We start from the raw sequence: 17,706 nt of genomic DNA, 5'->3' as shown, positions 1-17,706 counted from the left end.
TAGAATAGGAAAAGCTAAATCGGCATTTATGTAAATGAAGAGAATTTTAATAAACAAGAACAGTAAAATAGGTGTTAGAATTGGAATAGTTAAAGCAACAGTTTGGAGTATTGCAAGTTATGGAAGTGTGTCATGGACACTCAGAAAGAGAGAAATAGAAAGAATTAATGAATTGGAAATGTGGTGTTATAGAAAGATGGAAAAGATTAGCTATACAGAGAGAATATCAAATCAAGAAATTTTAAGAAGGATTGGGATGGAAAGGACACTGCTCAAGAATATTATGGAAAGAAAGACCAGATTTCCAGGACATCTTCTGAGAGGTTCTTCGGGACATCTGACAAGAACTATATTACAAGGGAAAGTTGAGAGGAAGAGAAGACATGGAAGACCAACTAGAGAGTGGTTCAATGACATCGTAGAATTGACTGGTTTAAGAATGACGGAGGCGACAGACCTAGATAAATGGAGAAGAGCTGCTCATCTGCTGCAACCCTCTTGCTAGAGGATGCTACCGGAAGACGACGAACGACTATATAGACAATTCTGCTTCGAAAAGGATGGTGCACATTCTGCTTACCTTCAACTGCCAAGCCTTATTATAGATACCCTTATATCGAGCATGCTATCCGGCTGTTTAAAGGGAATCATATGCCGTACAGGAGTTATATAATCATATTTTGCAGAATATTGAGTCGACTCCTGTAATGTGATTGGAGGAAATTCTTATATACTCCTGTGTAATGTCTGTTGTTGTATCCTCGTTTCATTGTTATATTTCTATACACCACCACCACACCCAACTTTGCCCTACTTCATTGCAATCTCCATGAATTATAACCACATTTTCAAAGTGTTTTTTTTATTTTTGTCGAGTCCTGTCATTAATCCAAATTTCCATCAGTTACTTGCAGAATTTTCAAACTGTATTCGCTACAGAACCAGAAAGCAATTTTTTCAACAAAAAAAAGAAGAAAGAAAAAGAAAAAATCAGTTAACTCCTTCTTATTCCCGTATAGGGAGTAGTGAAGGTCATTTTAGCCCACTCTAACGTATTTTGGAGACTGAGTAGGCAGTTCCATCTCTACTAGTAGCCAATCAGAGATCGCTGGCCCAAGGCTATCACTAATTAAGCAGTCGCAGTGAAGATACGGCTCAACAAGTGCCGCCATCTAGTGATCCCTTACCCTAAAACAATATTTTTAATGTCTGAAATAGTGTGAGTTCTACGGTAGATTTTCTTGAGTTTATGGTACGAAAAAACCCGAGTTTCCGGGAGAAAAATCTCGCTTGCCCGTGCCAGAGATCGACTAACTCGGTAACTGGTCGAAAAAAGGCTTAGTAAAAGTTCCTCTGGTTGGCGACTAGATTTGCACTCGAAGTCTATCCTTGGCCTGTTTAGCACTGAGGAGTGCAAACACTTCCACTGAGCTACACAGGCAATTTTTTATGAAAATTTATTACTAGTACTTTCTTCAGTATTTTGATCTGTTATGAACATTTTAAATATATAGCAGAAGTGAAGAATAAACCCTCAATTTATTTTTAATTTTTCCGGCAGTACTTTAGGTGGTGGTACTTTAGCTATTACTTTGTTTTTCAATATATAGCTCTCTCTCTCTCTCTCTCTCTCTCTCTCTCTCTTTAAGTAGTGGTACGAGTAGGACTGAATCATCCAGATGGAGACGGTTCAATAGGATAGATGATTTTTAGTTTATTTTTAGCAAATTCCACAAAAAACTCTTATTTAGTTTATTTGGAAATCGCAAAATATCATACTTCTAAAACATTTCCAAGTTATATAATATGATATTGTTGTAGTCTTACACTTTAAAGAAAACGTGCAATCCTCATTCATTATTTCAGAAGGGATGTCGGAGCTCAGTGAATAACTCACACATTAATGTTAATACACGAACCTTTTTTTAAAATCTTTTTCTAATATTCTAATGTTACATTCGAGTCTTAGATTCGTTTTAGAATTTGGATATTCAAATTAAAAAAAAAAAAAATAATTAAATGTAACATTTCTAACATTGATTTATTTTCTTTTGTGAAAAATGGCAATATATGAATGGGGAGAATTATCACAATGAAGCGAGAAATTCTGTTTTGTTACATCTAAGCCATCTCATGCACTAAGCCACTTGAATGGTCACAACATGATTGGACACTCAACTAAGTCAGGAAATTCATAAAAAGGATTCATTTTATGCCGATACATATATTCGACAATGCAGTGCCATTATCTGCCCAAAAAATTTTAAAAAAAGTCAATATTCTCTTCTCATTTGTAACATTTATAATGATCATGTCACCGTTGTAGATCAAATAAAAAACGCTGCAAGGTGTTCTCATTTTGTTCATATGTACAAGTCAACACCATAATACACAATTCTGTCGAATGCCTTATAAAAATAAAATAACAAGAAATAAGCCCTTAATCCTTTTTATTCTCAGAGGGAGTAATCAGAGATCCTTTATGAGCTTCCCATCTCTATCTTTCTGCCTTCACTGATAATGATCTCAAGCCATTAATAGACTAAGGCATTTCGGAACAGTGCAACAGACAACTGCCGCCATTTTGTGGATCTAATCCCTCACCCAATTATTATCAGACCGTCGAGACAATATACAGTATTATTGTCTGCACGGTGTGAGTTCTATGGAATTTAAAACCCGAGTTTACTACATGAAAAAAAACTAACTGCCTATGTGAAATGATTGACTAACGGGGAATCGGACGAAGAAATCTAAAAAAAAAAAGTTCCGTTAGTCGGCTGCTAAAATCGCTGTGTAGAGGGGGTAACTCTATGTAACAGAATTGCAAAGATACCCGAGATACTTTCCTTCAAAATAAAAAACCAATCGATTTATGTGGTTTTTTTTTAATCCCAATGGGTTACATGTGGTTGCAACATTTATTTTGGGGAACCGAAAACTTTTACCACTTCTGCTAATGTGAAAAAAGTTAACGTTACTGAAATATTAATCTCTTATAATCAAGTGATTATACTTAACGACCAAATACACCTTAAAATTTTAAATATTAAGTAAACATATCAATTAGAAATATTCTCATGCACACTGTTCACTTCCTATTATCAGCTGTTCATCTTTCATCTCAACCAATTGGTGGCGAATGGCGTATTTAATGTCACGGAATAATTTTCACATACGAACAGACGGGGAGGAGTTAAAACAGGTAACGATAAAGAGAAGATTGATGGAATTTTAAAAAGAAAGCTGAATTTCGCGTTCTTCCAAGTAAAAATTTAGTGTTATGCTTCATTCAGACGATTAGTCATCTGATTGTACATCGCATCAGTCAGAATCAGCCATCGCTCAGATAAAACACCCACATTCGTAGTATAAAATCTCTACCTACTTTTTTCTAGTTATGAAGATTTTTGTTTAGAGAGTAATTAAAAGTGTATGCAATTATTTGGTGTGAATTTAAAACTTCTTAATACAATTTCAGTGTACTTACTCTTGTCAGGAACACAGAGATATACATTGCAAAGACAAGGATCGATATTGCAGTTTCAACAACAAAGATTCTTCGAAGAATGATGTCCTATCATTCAGTCATCCCTCTTCTAGTTTGTATTTTGGTGTCATCAGCACAAGCAGATGATATGGTCATTCAGACAACCAAAGGACCAATAAGAGGTAAAACATTTCCAACCTACACCGGAAAATCTGTGGATGCGTTTCTAGGTATTCCTTACGCAATTCCTCCAGTTGGAGAACGTCGATTTCGTGCACCAGAACCCGTAGAACCTTGGACAATTATTTTTAATGCCACAGAGTTTCCCAATGCCTGTGAACAACCTAGAGTTGACCTCCAAGGAATCGCTCTCATACCATTGACCACGCCAGTAAGCGAAGATTGCTTGCAGTTAAATGTCTGGATACCCCGTCCCAGACTGCAAAAGGCAAATGTTATGGTTTGGATATATGGAGGCGGCTTTACTGTCGGGTATTCAGCAATGTCTGCGTATGATCCAAGTATTCTAGTATCTGAAGAGGAAATCATAATTGTACAAATAAACTATAGAGTTGGTGCCTTAGGTTTTTTGTATTTTGGTACGTCGGATGCTCCAGGGAACATGGGATTACTTGACCAACAACTGGCACTTCAGTGGATTAAGGAAAATATTCAGTTCTTTGGTGGTGATCCAGAAAAGATAACTCTGTTTGGGCAGAGTGCTGGAGCAGGCAGTGTATCTTATCATCTTCTGCTACGAGGAAGCTGGAATCTCTTCAATAGAGCAATCCTTGAGAGTGGCTCTGCAAATTCCCCATGGGGTTTAAGAGATAAGAAACAAACTGTAAGTCAAGGATTGACTTTAGCTGACTTGCTGAACTGTCCTCACAGCTTCCAAGACTTAAATGCTGTTATGAAATGTTTGCGTCAAAGAGATGCTAAACAAATAGCTGAAATGCAACCACCTCTTCGAGAGTTTTTGCAATTCAATTTCGGTCCAGTACTTGATGGCAAACTGATTACAGAAACACCTGCCCAATCGTTATCAAGGGGAAATTTTAAAAATACTAGTATTTTAATTGGAACCAATTTGAATGAAGGAACTACATTTCTAAGTTTAGCATTTCCCCATATTTTTCCCTCAACTGATACTATTGAAGTCTCTCATAAAGAATTCATGCAGGTTGCTCGTCAACTAATTCCATCAGATAATGAAGTTATTCAAGACGTCGTTCTATATGAGTACACGCCATTGAGAGATATCAATAATTCAACTGCTAATATTGACGGCCTCGACGGTCTGCTTGGAGACAGCCTATTTAATTGTCCTTCCATTGTTCAAGCACTTGACTACGCAGAAGCCAATAATCCGGTTTACCAATATCTCTTCACTCATCGTTCCAGTGTAGCTATATGGCCAAAATGGTGCGGTGTTCCTCATGGTGAAGAAGTACTTTATGTGTTTGGATTGCCTTTAATTCCTGAATCTAGATTTCTTCCTGAAGAAAAAGAACTCAGTCAGAGAATAATTAAATATTGGACTAATTTTGCAAGAACAGGGTCAGTATAATTATTTCCTTTCTAATAAAATTATATAAATCTTCTACTTTCTTTCATTGCAATCTCCTCAGAAATCTTTTATTTTTTCCACCATCAGACGTTCAATTTGTGAATGAGAAACGTAAAGATTGTGGAGCAACCAATCTTTATGTTTCTCATCCTCGAAGATGTATCTAATATTATCTCTTTCTGTCTTCTATAGAAATCCCAATATTTCGCCAGATGGTTCGAACCTTAACGATTGGCCTCAGTGTACTGCATCAACACAAAAATACCTAATGCTTGACGTAGGACGTAATGATGAAGGAGACAAACTCAGGGTTCGGAGGTGTGTTTTGTGGAACAGTCTCATACCGAATTTAAAGGATTGTTAGGTAAATATCTCGTTAGTATAATCTGTTATAATGATAAGAATAATATGGTAAACATTTTGTAGTCAGCAAAGCATATTACAAAATACAGGGTGTCCCAAAATTCACGCAAGAAGTAATTTTAATAGAAAACACAGGTTTTTAATTAAATATTGTAATAACTTATTGATTCATAAAGTATACAGTATAGGGTTATGCATGGAAGAGCATATCGGGTAAATGGCCTCCACGGCTTTGCTGGCACATACGCATTATTTTGTCGAAATTTTCCATGACCGTTTTGCATAAATGTGGCTGAATTTCGTTGATACAGCGATCAATTTCCTCCTTCACGGCGTGGGTGGTCGTGGGCTTGTTGGCATAAACCTTACATTTCAAAAAACCGCAAAGAAAAAAGTCCAACGGCGTTAAGTCACATGATCGGCGGCCAATTCTGATCACCAAAACGGGAAATTACACGAAGAGGAAATGACTCATGCAGTAATTGAATTGTTTCTCAGGCTGTATGGGTTATGGCACCGTCTTGTTAAAACCACATGTCGTCCACATCCATATCTTGCAATTTAGGTACAAAAAACTGGATTATCATGTCGCGATAGCGAGCACCATTAACTGTTATTGCCTTACCAGCCGCATTTTCGAAGAAGAATGGACCGATGATGCCTCCAGCCCAAACTCCGCACCAAACAGTGACACGTTGTGGATGCATTTGTTTCTCAATAATCACTCGTGGATTTTCTGAACCCCAAATGCGACAATTTTGTGGATTAAACGAAGCCATCAAGATGAAAAGAGCCTCATCGCTGAAGATGATTTTGTTCGAAAAATAAGCATCCACTTGTTGTTGTTCCATAACCCCTTCAACGAACTCTCTTCGCTGTGTGTGGTCAGTAGGCTTCAGTTCTTGAGTCAATTGCACTTTGTAAACATAAAGATGCAAATCTTTCGTGAGAATACGCTGTAGAGAGCTTCTCGAAATGCCCAATTCAAGACCACGGTGCCGAATTTATGTTCCCAAACTCTCAGCAACACTCTCATGAACTGCTTCGATGTTTTCTGTTGAACGACTTGTTGAAGGACGGCCAGAATGTATAAGATCACTAATTGATCCAGTTTCCTTGAATTTTTTAATTAATCTTTTCACAGTTGATGAAGTTAAATCACTGTTCCGACCATATTTTGTACGAAAATTGCGAACTGTAGCTGCCAAACCTTCATTATTTTTAAATATTGCTCAGCAATGAAAATGCGTTGTTCTTTCGTGTAGCGCTCCATTTTTAATAACCCTGAACTGTCAGCTGTCACGCTGTCTTTTTTTTCTCGTTGGCAACACTTTACCGCACAAATGGCGCTAAATTTAAATCTTGCATGAATTTTGGGACACCCTATAGTTATAATAATTAATATATAATAATAAGAATAATAATTAATTATAATTATAATAATTAATATAAGGTACACTAGACTTCATGAACTTTAACTAAAGTAATTGAGTTTAAAAGATGTGTACGAGTATTTGGATTTGTTCATCCATACAAATTTTGCCTCTGAAGGCACAAATTTAATTAAAATTTCATATGAAATTTAAAAAACAAATATTTAAGAAAATTAACTGATAGTACCTTTTATTCCTTAAGGAGAGTAGATGATATCCTTTTAGCCCTGTCTAACGTTTGGAGAGGTATAAAGAATTAATCTCCAACCTTAGCTAATCAGACACAGCTGCCTTCAACTGTCAACATATAAAACAGGCATCCAGAGTAAAGAATACAGCTAACGTACACCTATTGTCCCTTCTCGTGGACACTTTAACCATAGCTTAATATATAATCTGAAATTGTGTGGCTTATGCGGTCAATCTTCTTGTTAATTGCGACTTGATATTAGGGACAATGGCTTTAGCATCCATAGAAATCCCCAAAGAAAGAGCCATCTTAGTTTGATTCTGATTGCTGACTAGAGGTTCTTTTGCTAAGCCTTTCCTGGACCAATTCCAGAGTCTTCCGCAAAGATAAGTTGGGTTGTCTACTGGGAATTCTGGATTTTAATCGACCGTAGAACGTATACTATTTCAGACAATAATGTATTACGTTGTGGTTAGGATGCACGAGTCTTGTGCTTTGTTCTCTTCTGCAGATACCATTTCTAAGCATTGAGACTTTGGGACAGTTATCTCTGATTGGCTGAAAGGTGGAGTTTGACTTCCCCTCAGTCACTTGAAGTTACATAGGATTAAAATGGTCTCATCTACTTTATTTGAAAAATAAAATGCTGGTATTCAACTAGCATTCATTATCCTTATAACTGAACTTAGTCATTTGGGTTTATGGATTATGTATAATATATGCCCACTTTTCCTAATTGGGGTGAAAATAATTTACAAAAATTAATAAAAATATATTTGAAATATTAGATATATGAAGAGCCAAAGGCTTCAGTTCGGTGACATATGACTTGTTTAAGTTAAGGGATATTACATAGACATCATATGGGATGTAATATCCCTTAACTTAAACAAATATTTAAAATATTTAGCTTACCCACTATCATAATTTACAATAGCTTTACAACGTTTTGTGTGGGTGGGTGGGTGGGTAAGTGGGTGTTTTTACTGGATCAAAGTGCTGACGTTGATCCATTAAAAAAAGGTCTCTAATATATTAGTGCTGCCATTTTGAGATCTGCTTCAGTTGCTCTAACACCAAGAGGAACTTGAATCATCATGTTAAAACATCTGAGAAAATGGGAAATGTATTATTTTCAATTTTCTGGATGGGATATTTCTTCTGCAATTTGTATTTGAAAACAACACCATGGCCTTCCCTAACATCTCGTTGACAGTCAGGAACTTTGGGAGAGGGATTAAATTTTATTAAATTTAAATTTATAAAAATTTCTCCAAATTTATGAAATTTTGCAATTTCACTTTAAAAAATTGAATTTAAACTTGTTCGAAGATTTGCAGTCTCATTACATTCTCGATATGATTTCGTACATATGAGCTTATGGAATTTCTTCACTGTATACTAAACAATGCAAAATGGAAATTTTAAAATACTTTTGACTGTTAATTAGAAAGTTAATGGCTACCACTCATGCCAAGAGATGAAAGTTATCTGCCAGCTAAACGGTTTTTACAAACAGTCATAGTATAGTGGGATTCAAACGAGTATTTTAGCTGGAAAGCAGATGTTATCCATTAATACACGGTTGAATTACGATGGTCCTTATGAGATACCAATGGAACGAATGCCTGTTATGAAGCACTTGCTTACATCATGATTATGCCAACAGCAACTTTTGCAGTGGACAGAAAAACCCATTGCATTGCAGGTACATTGTGGGTGACTATATGCATCACAATCATAGCGCATAGGTATAAAAGGAAAAACACACGGGCTTGCAATCTTCATGGACAAAAATTAGCAGTAAAATAGGGTATACTGAAAGTAAGGACCATTCAAAGACTTTCGAAAATTTGTCCTGCAGCAGGACAGAAAATGGGAAATTTCTGTCCTGCTGCAGTTTTCCATCATTTCTAAGTGATGTCATTGTGAATTGGAAACACTTCGTATCGACAACAGCATGACAGCGACTAGCTAGGCCACATGAACTCACAGGAGCTATCCAGTGCTGAAACGTGTGGAGAAATAAATCGCCTTTTCTGGATTGAAAAGGCGCTACTCAGTTCCTAAATCCCCCTTAAAGTAAAGCCAGCACCACAACTGTTCATTGAAGCTGAAGAAAATGGATTTCTCATGGCTGCGCAGCCACACACAAGACCTAACACCAGTAAGGACAACCCCAAACGTCGAGCAGAGTGGTGACAGCTTCATGCCGTTGGTGTCTGGGGCAGTGGAAAAGCGTTCTTTGATAATGAATCATGCTTTACCATCTGTCATTCAGACGGTACTCTGAGTCTAGAGGATGACATGAGAATGCAACCCCCCAAAATGCGTTGTGCTAGCTGTGAAGTTTGGTGGAGGAGGCATCATAGTCTTGGGACTGTTTTCATTGTTCTGACTGGGACATCCTAGTTCCATTTATGGGATCTTAACACTGCTGCCAATAATGACATTCTAGACAATTCTGTGCTTTCAACAGTATGGCAACAGTTCTTCGAAGTCCATTTCCTATATCAACACGGCATTACTCCAGTCCACGAAACGAGGTCTGTACAGGAATGGTTTCAAGAAATCGGTGTTGAATAAGTTCATTCACCTTCACAGAGACCTACTCTCAACGTCATCGAACACCTGCCGGAATTAGAATGGCGATTGAGAGCCAGGCCAAAGCGCCCAACATCGGTGAACTATATCACTAATGCTATTCCAGAGGAATGGAAGGGAATTACCACAGCAACATACCAAAATCTAATAGAAAGTCTTCTCAGAAGATTGAAGACCATTATAGCAGCAAAAGGTGGACCAACTCAATATTAATGTCTTTTGCATCAGAGCGAGAACTGAGATTAGCATGCGTTTTACGAGACCGTTTTAGCCCTATCTAATTTTTGGAGACTGAGTGGGCAGTTCAATCTCCACTGGCAATCAATGAGAGATAGCTAGCCCAAATCTATCACTAAGTTAATCTCCACGGGGTGACGAGACAGCTAATAAGTTCAGCCATCTCATGGTCCCTAATTCTACTACCATATTTTTTATGTCTGAAAATAGTGTGGGTTCGACGGCCGATTTTCTTGAGTTTACGAGACGAAAAATCCCAGTTTCCGGGAGAAAAAAAACCGCTTGCCGGTGCCAGAAATTGACTAACTCGGGAGCCTGTTGAAATAAGCCGTAGAAAATGTTTCTCTAGTCGGCGACTTAGATTTGAACCAAAGCCTTCATTCCTGCGATCAAGCGTCGTGGAGTACAAACGCCACTTCTGCTAAGCTACATTTTTCTCGACTCATTTTTAAAATCTGCACCACTCCTATTACATCATTACTGATATCACCTAAAGTGTTTGTTTCTGATTTTATGAATGATTTACAAAGAAGATGAACAATTGCTGTACATTGCATTCTTATATTTCTGTACATATTATATGATCCTAACTGCTATGAGTGACGTAGTTTTTGTTGTATGATCAGTATTAGGAACGATTTCCAGTGGATGCAGGGATTTAACACTCATAATCAGTATCTTTCCTACACCTTTCAAACAACTCAAAATAATTAAAAAAAATTAAAAACATAAGCAAATTTGGGGAGAAAAAATAAGAAAACGCAAAAAATCTGAAGTACTGAAACAGTTTCCAAACCAATACCTCCAGCATGTAACTTTGACCTGATCGGAAATAGAATTAATTTTGAAGAGGATTACGATCTTATCTTCCATGAGCTAATAACACCATTAAGCTTTGTCCACTTTCATTTCAGCACACACAGTATACTACTTACTCCTGCAATAACACAGGATCCATTTGTCTACATTTTATGCACTGACGACTGTTTTCCGCGATCCATGATTTATCATCATTGCCCCTACCTCAAGCTTCACACAATGTATAAATAAATGACTCTGATTCTCTCTCTCTCTTTCCTTCTACTATGTGATCGTTGTGTCTATACTCATTACCTATATTCATTGGACTTTATTTTATTTCGTTTCTTTTTAGATCGCTCGGAGAACTGCAAAAAGTAAGAAGAAAACATTTGTACACGTAATGTTCTGAAGGATGGATTTGTCAGTGAAATTACGAGATTATTTCAATCCCATGGATTGAACAAACAATAATTGTATTGATTTTCTTGAATAAAATATTTTGATCACACATCCGACCTTGATGTGCATCCACGTTAATGTTGCCATGGGTGCGAAGTGCATTTTAAAATTGCAATTTAATTCATAACACATTGACATATCATGAATCCCAAGCACAGAGGGAATGGTATTTCATCCACATAGACGTTGATGTGGTTAAGCAAGGCTAATCTTCCATTTCATTTGAAATCGATGAAGGTTCGTGAATAGTATAAAACGTCACACGGGAAGAAGGAAATGGAATTTATGCAGTCAAGGTACATAACGCAACATGTGATGGATAGTTATTGGTCACTGAGACTGGATTCTATGATTGTATCAGAGCATTTCTTTTTGTATTGCATAAACGAAGCTCCAAGATTAAGGCAAAATGGTAGGTAATGTATTGGATAAGTTAGTTAAAGGGAAAATTCAGGAATGGTGGAGAGTAATAGGGTAATGTACGGAGCAGCGTGGTTTTGTGATGGGGAGTTCATCACCGGCAATTTACTCACTTTTTATGATAAAATAACAAATAAATTGGATCTCGCGAATACCTATAATGATACTCGTATTCTTTACAAAAGCATTTTCACAAGGTACCGCTAGAAACGCATTGTTATAAACGAGCAAGTGGATTTGGATATCAAATTGGTGACATAGATACAATAATGTAGACATCTGAGAATAATAGTTCGTGAAGGAATAGAATCCAAGAGATGTTTGATCAGAGGTGTGCCACAGGAGTGTGTACTGGGATCAACAATACTTAATTTATACGGGAGTTAATATAGGAATGATTTGAGAGGAAATATTCAGTGATTTGCAGATGAAGTCAAACAAAGTAGAGCAACAGTAAATGTGGTCGATGTGTAGATCTTGCAGGACTATTTTATTAACTCTCAGTATCGGCAAAGATGAATGATTTTCAGTTCAATGCCGAGAAATGTGAAGTTATGCATTTTGGAATGAAAGGATTATCAGCTGTATGCTACATTGCAAAAGTGTATTATGCATTTAATATTTCATTAAATATTTTAACTAAATTCTTCTATCGTTTTTATTATATGTTCTCAAAAAAAAAAAAAACCTAATCACTTTAAAGTTAATTTTTAAAAAATTTCCGTTATAAAATAAAATAATCTTATTAAAATCGTATCGTATTAAGTTTGAGATATATCATCATTATCATCATCATTTGATCTCTATGGAGTCAAAAGACATCGTGGGAGGTCAGTCTGTTCAATACACAGCTCATCCTGTGGGCCTAAAATGCACTCGCCATAATCTCGGGCAATGCGTTCCAATAATCTACCACTTCCCATACAGAAAACCTGGTCCTCACCCCTCTGATTACGTCCTCCTTCTACAACTTCCAGAGATGGCGTCTTTGTCTCTCCTAGTCTTTCCCCATTCTATGCAGAGCTTTATTCACATTAATGGGAAAAGACAAGGAGAGAACATGGCACCATTTCTGGAAGTTGTATAAGAAGGACGTAATCAGAGGGGTGAGGACCAGGTTTTTTAAATTAATTTAAATTTAATTTTTTTTAATTTAATAATCCCTTACCAACATATGTCTCAGTTCTATCCCCTTCTTCTCTAGTGCTAGCCATGTGCAAACTGCAGTTCCTCAATCTGCTTTCAAATTCACTGTTCCGGAACTACAAACCATTTAATCAATCGTCTCTGGACCCTTTCCAGTATTTATTCATGCTTCTGATACTATCATAGGCTGCAGGATCAGAGCTGATACAATGGAACCCTAAAATTCTTACTTCTGTATGCTAGAAGGTAAAATGGTACAGTCCGCTGTGCTATACTCACAATTTTAGGAATGTGTTCCATATCGAATTACGCCCTTGTACAACACCACCTCCAGAATCCTCATCTCCTCAAACTTCTCTAATATATCCCTACAAATTGTATACTCTTCTTCTCTATTTAGCTGCCCAAATTTTAAAACCTTAGCCTTTACGATACCGAACTGGTAATCCCACTCACTGGCGTTGTTCATACAATCTATTCAAGTCCTCTTGCAAATCCACAACACCTATCCACTCATTGTAGCTTTCCCCCATTTCAGAAGAGAATCCATCTTGATATATCTTTTTTTTTTTGCTTGAAATCATGCAAGGAATCAATTCATGAAGTTTTACAGATTCATTCTGACTCACCTTATACATATTGAGGTTATCAAAGTGAAGAAGCAAGTAAATAAATAAGCAAATTAAATAAAATCACAGTAATCTACAACAAAAAGAGCAATGAGTCGTCATACAATGCAGAATTTATATTCCAACTATATAAATGAAATAATTCGGCTATGATCAATGTTCAGAAATGCTATTAGACATTAGGGGTCACCAAAAACATGCAACATTTTTGTGACCTTCAGTGAGTACTTTCTTAATATGTCTAGTTAAACAAACACAAATAGTGTAGCGATTTTGATAACTTAATGATATTTTTTTATTCTGAACACGTAAAATAAAACGAGACCTGTGTAGCTCAGTGGAAGTGAGCTTGCAACCTCCCCCCCCCCTCTGAGCTAGGTAGTCAAAGAGAGGCTTAAAGGCAAGTCTAGTCACTAAATGGGGGAACTTTTTCTAAATTTTTCATAGACTGGTTTCGGAGCTAGTCGATCTCTGGCACTAACAAGTGAATATTTTTTCTCATAGAAAATCGGGTGTTTTGTCCCATAAACTTAAGAAAAGCTACCGTAGAACGCATACTACTTCAGACGAAAATATACAGGGTGTTCGGGATAAATTTGACATATTTATAATTAATTATATTTTTCCGTAAGTTACATGTATTAACACACAATTCTCTTCATTTAAAAGTTTGGACCCTTCTTCATTCATATACAAGATGTCAGAAAGGATGGATAGCTGGAACCCACCTGAATCATGGAAGAGAATAACTTGTATCATGATGATTCGTGCCCGCCATCAAAATAAGGATATTACGACTGCTGCCCAATGCTCCCTGAATACAGTAAAAACAATCAGGCATGAACTAGTGACTTGCAATGGTGACTACGAGGATGTAGCAAGAAGAAAGATCCCTAGCAGACGATCTGATTGCGTTCGTACAGCAGAATTCCTCGCAAATCTGCAGGAACAGGTGTTGAAGAACCCTGGCATTGGAATTCGGGCTTTGTTCGTGGAGTTGCTAACTGTAGTCAAGCCCTGGATAACAAGGGTAGGCAATGGTAGGCCGTATGTATGGCAGCAGGATTCGGCCCCTTGCCACACCTCTGGGAAAAGTCAAAAATGGTTGTCTGAAAATTTCTACGACTTCACCAGTCCAAATGTTTGACCTCCAAACTCCCCAGACCTTAACCCCATGGATTATTTTGTATGGGGCGCAGTTGAAAAAGACACCAATCGCACTTCCAGTAATACAAAAGCCCAGTTAATGGATAAAATTAAAACAGTTTTTGCGGCCCTTCCCAGGGAGACTGTAGCATCAGCTTGTTCGAGGTTCCGAAGCAGAATTGAAGCTGTGATCGATGCTAATGGTGGTTATTTTGAGTAAATCTTGTTGATAGTATTGTAATTAACTCTGCCTGTAATGTTTTTTTGTCAATTCATTAAATTTAATAGATACAAAGAAGATTTTCTTTTTCCTTACGAAACTGTCAAATTTATCCCGAACACCCTGTATCTTGTTTGAGTTAGGTACCAAAAGATTGCAGCCCATTTTTGCCCATCTCTTCATCGGTTACCACTTATAATTAGGGATAGTCTTGGACCAGTTATCTCTGATTGTCTACAGGTGGAGATTTAAATGCCCGCTCAGTCTCCCAAAGCTAGATAGGGTTAAAAGGCCTCGCCTACTCCCTATAAGGTAGTATTTCCTTATAGGTAAAATATTTTAGAGTATTCCCACTCCTTGGAGATGATGTTCCCTAATAGGAAAGGGAAAGATCCACTTCTTCCATAGTGACTCTGTCCATCTCGTGAGAGTGTATATTTTGTAAGTATGTGAAATAGAATCAAACATCCATGTTCAAGGTGGGACTCTAATGTGCAGTCTTTTGAGTGAAGAGCAGGTATGTTTGAAGTGTGAGATTCAGGAGCTCATAGGAAAAGAAAATTCGTGGGGAGGGGGTGGTGAGAGATCAGTTCATTCAGAACGGCATCTAGAATGCATTAAATAACGCATGTAGTTAATAGCTAAAAAGATTACTCTAATGAATGGAGAAGTTTTGGCCTTAGTGGAGTCAACATGAGTGCGAACATTTCAACAGGACCCGCTGTTCAGCCTGTTCTTTTCTGAAGGTTTCTTAGCAACTGAACATGATCTGAAAAATGTGAAGAGAGAGAGAGATAGTAAATTCGGCCAGGTTTATATATATATATACAGGGTGGTTCAAAATTCCACGTACAAACTTTGAGGGGAGGTAGAGAACATCAAAATCAACCATATTCACATAGGAAAGCATGACCGGAAACGCCACCCGAAAGTGATAGATGGCGCTGTTCGTCAGAGCTCCAAGTGAGTAATTGGAGCTTCCTCGTTCAAGCTTTCGATGTCGTACAAAGAACATGCGTCGCTTTAAGAACGCTGAGATGGCAGACACGCACCTCGTTTACCATATTAGATAGCCAACTACTATTGAACTGTTCAGTTACGCCTAATAAAGTGTTTTACACTACTTACTGCCTTGTGTTATTTCTGTATCTTTGCGTCCCTGTTAGTACCTTCCGGTGGAGTTTCCGGTCATGCTTTCCTATGTGAATATGGTTGAATTTGATGTTCTCTACCTCCCCTCAAAGTATGTACGTGGAATTTTGAACCACCCTGGTATATATATATAAAATCAAAGCAAGTAAACCAAATTCCCGAAACTAGGCTTGCCAAGTATCGGAAATGAAAAATTCCCAATGAAACTTTTTTTTTATGATTGTTTTGGAACTTTGGTTAATTTCGATAAACTTCAATGCTTTTTTCCACATTTATTCATATGGAGTTTCCTCCCTTTTCTCCCCCGTCCCTGGGGCGAGCTGAGCCCCCTCATGGGGAGTTAAGCATTTATGGCTGTAGATCCGTGTGTGTTCACGGGACCGGTTTGCCTGCTTGCTGGAAGAAAAACCCCCAGATAAACTAGGGGGGAAACCTATGCTGTTCACGCCCAAGACCGGCTAACTTGGCTATGGCAGATCCTTAAGCTCCTCGCGTCTGCGACGGGAATCGAACCCAGGACACTCCTTCCCCAGGCACATGGTTGCGAAGCGGAAAGCCACTAGGCTAACTGCGTAGACTGTATTACAGTGAAGATGCACATTGAAACCATTAAAGGAAACCAACTTCCTTTACAAATTAGACATAAACAAACAAATAACGTGGCTTCTTATGACCATGAATTTGGTAAAAAAAAAAAGCGGACCATTAATCTTATTTCTGTAGTCTTGTCGCTGTGAATCTATGTGCAGACATCCATTTTGTCTAGTTTGTATGTATACGGGGATAACAATACCTCTGCTTAAGTTCGGCTAACTCATCTTAAGATTAAAAGAGCTAATTTCTTGCTGGTCTAGTTGGTCAAGTGGACAGCGTATTCAATCTCTGGCCAATACGTTGTGTGTTCCATAACATCCAAAGCATGAATGTTTGTGAAAGGATTCAAGTGAGAGATAATTTTCCAGCATCCTACGAGACATTACCATCATACTTATTGGAGGTATGAAGTCGCTTGAATTATTTAACCCTCAACTACGATACAACACAAATATTTTATATGTTGTCCCATGATCTGACAACATCTAAAATTTTAATCAACACACACACAATTTGATACCTGGTTTCTTGTTTTAAGCAAGTAACTTGGAAACATCATTTTACATCATGCATACATATATATATTTGAACTAATTTTTTTTTGAACCAATGGAATGGAATTTTTAAAATAAAGTAAACATTTTGACATACATTATCACTTAAAATAAACATCAAGGTAAAAGTTTACTCTCATGTGTGATTTTGATTAGATGCCCTAATGAAAACAACGTGAAGTTGATGCTATCTAATTCGATTATATCAGTAAGATTATTATTTTATCTATTTATTTTATTTTTATTTATTTATTTATTTTTGTATTTATCAAAAATAATGAATTCAATTGGTTTGAGCATCTTGTGATAATGGGATTATCACAAGCTGCTGACAATGCATTAAATATAATCACTTGCCATAGGCTCAAAGTTCAACTGAAATCTCATTAATGATAACAAACATAGTTTATAAATATATGTGGAGATAACATGCAAGTACAGTATATAAGGCCAAATAAATTTTGACGCTTCAACTGTGCTGAGAGGTGAGTATATTTGAATTTTTTCTGTTAATTTAATTTCAAATATATTTTAGGGAAAGTAAATGCAGAATTTCTTGTCCGATTTCAGATTATTCTCAAATTTTATTATAGAACACGTTTCAAAATAATCCTATTCTAGTACTTTATTATCGTAAATCTGATTGCTTTGTGACTATGATTGTCTGAGCTCATGTTAGATGGGTGTAGCCGGATAAT

The 17,706-nt window shown here is 37.0% G+C and overlaps 1 protein-coding gene across 4 annotated transcripts in view; it reads left to right on the top strand.

The window, feature by feature from the left end:
- LOC150105897 (acetylcholinesterase-like) overlaps window positions 1-17,706 on the top strand; it is a 34,565-nt gene that overhangs the window by 591 nt on the left and 16,268 nt on the right. Inside the window, exons 2-4 of one of the 4 annotated variants that reach the window (XM_090393659.1) lie at window positions 3,500-5,050; window positions 5,253-5,424; window positions 11,041-11,183. In XM_090393659.1, the coding sequence (XP_090249785.1) occupies window positions 3,570-5,050; window positions 5,253-5,424 (1,653 nt within the window). In that variant the 5' untranslated portion in view covers window positions 3,500-3,569 and the 3' untranslated portion in view covers window positions 11,041-11,183. Of the gene's footprint in view, window positions 1-3,481; window positions 5,051-5,252; window positions 5,425-11,040; window positions 11,184-17,463; window positions 17,494-17,706 lie in introns of those variants that run through there. The other 3 variants (XM_090393658.1, XM_090393660.1, XM_090393657.1) reach the window with 3 other exon arrangements.

Source organism: Typopeltis vanoorti, chromosome 6 (assembly GCF_054136105.1).
Source record: "Typopeltis vanoorti isolate ZY-2024b chromosome 6, IOZ_Tvanoo_1.0, whole genome shotgun sequence".
Classification (NCBI taxonomy): Eukaryota; Metazoa; Arthropoda; class Arachnida; order Uropygi; family Thelyphonidae; genus Typopeltis; species Typopeltis vanoorti.
Note: the sequence above shows the minus strand (reverse complement) of the source record. Positions and strands in the feature narration are given on the sequence as shown.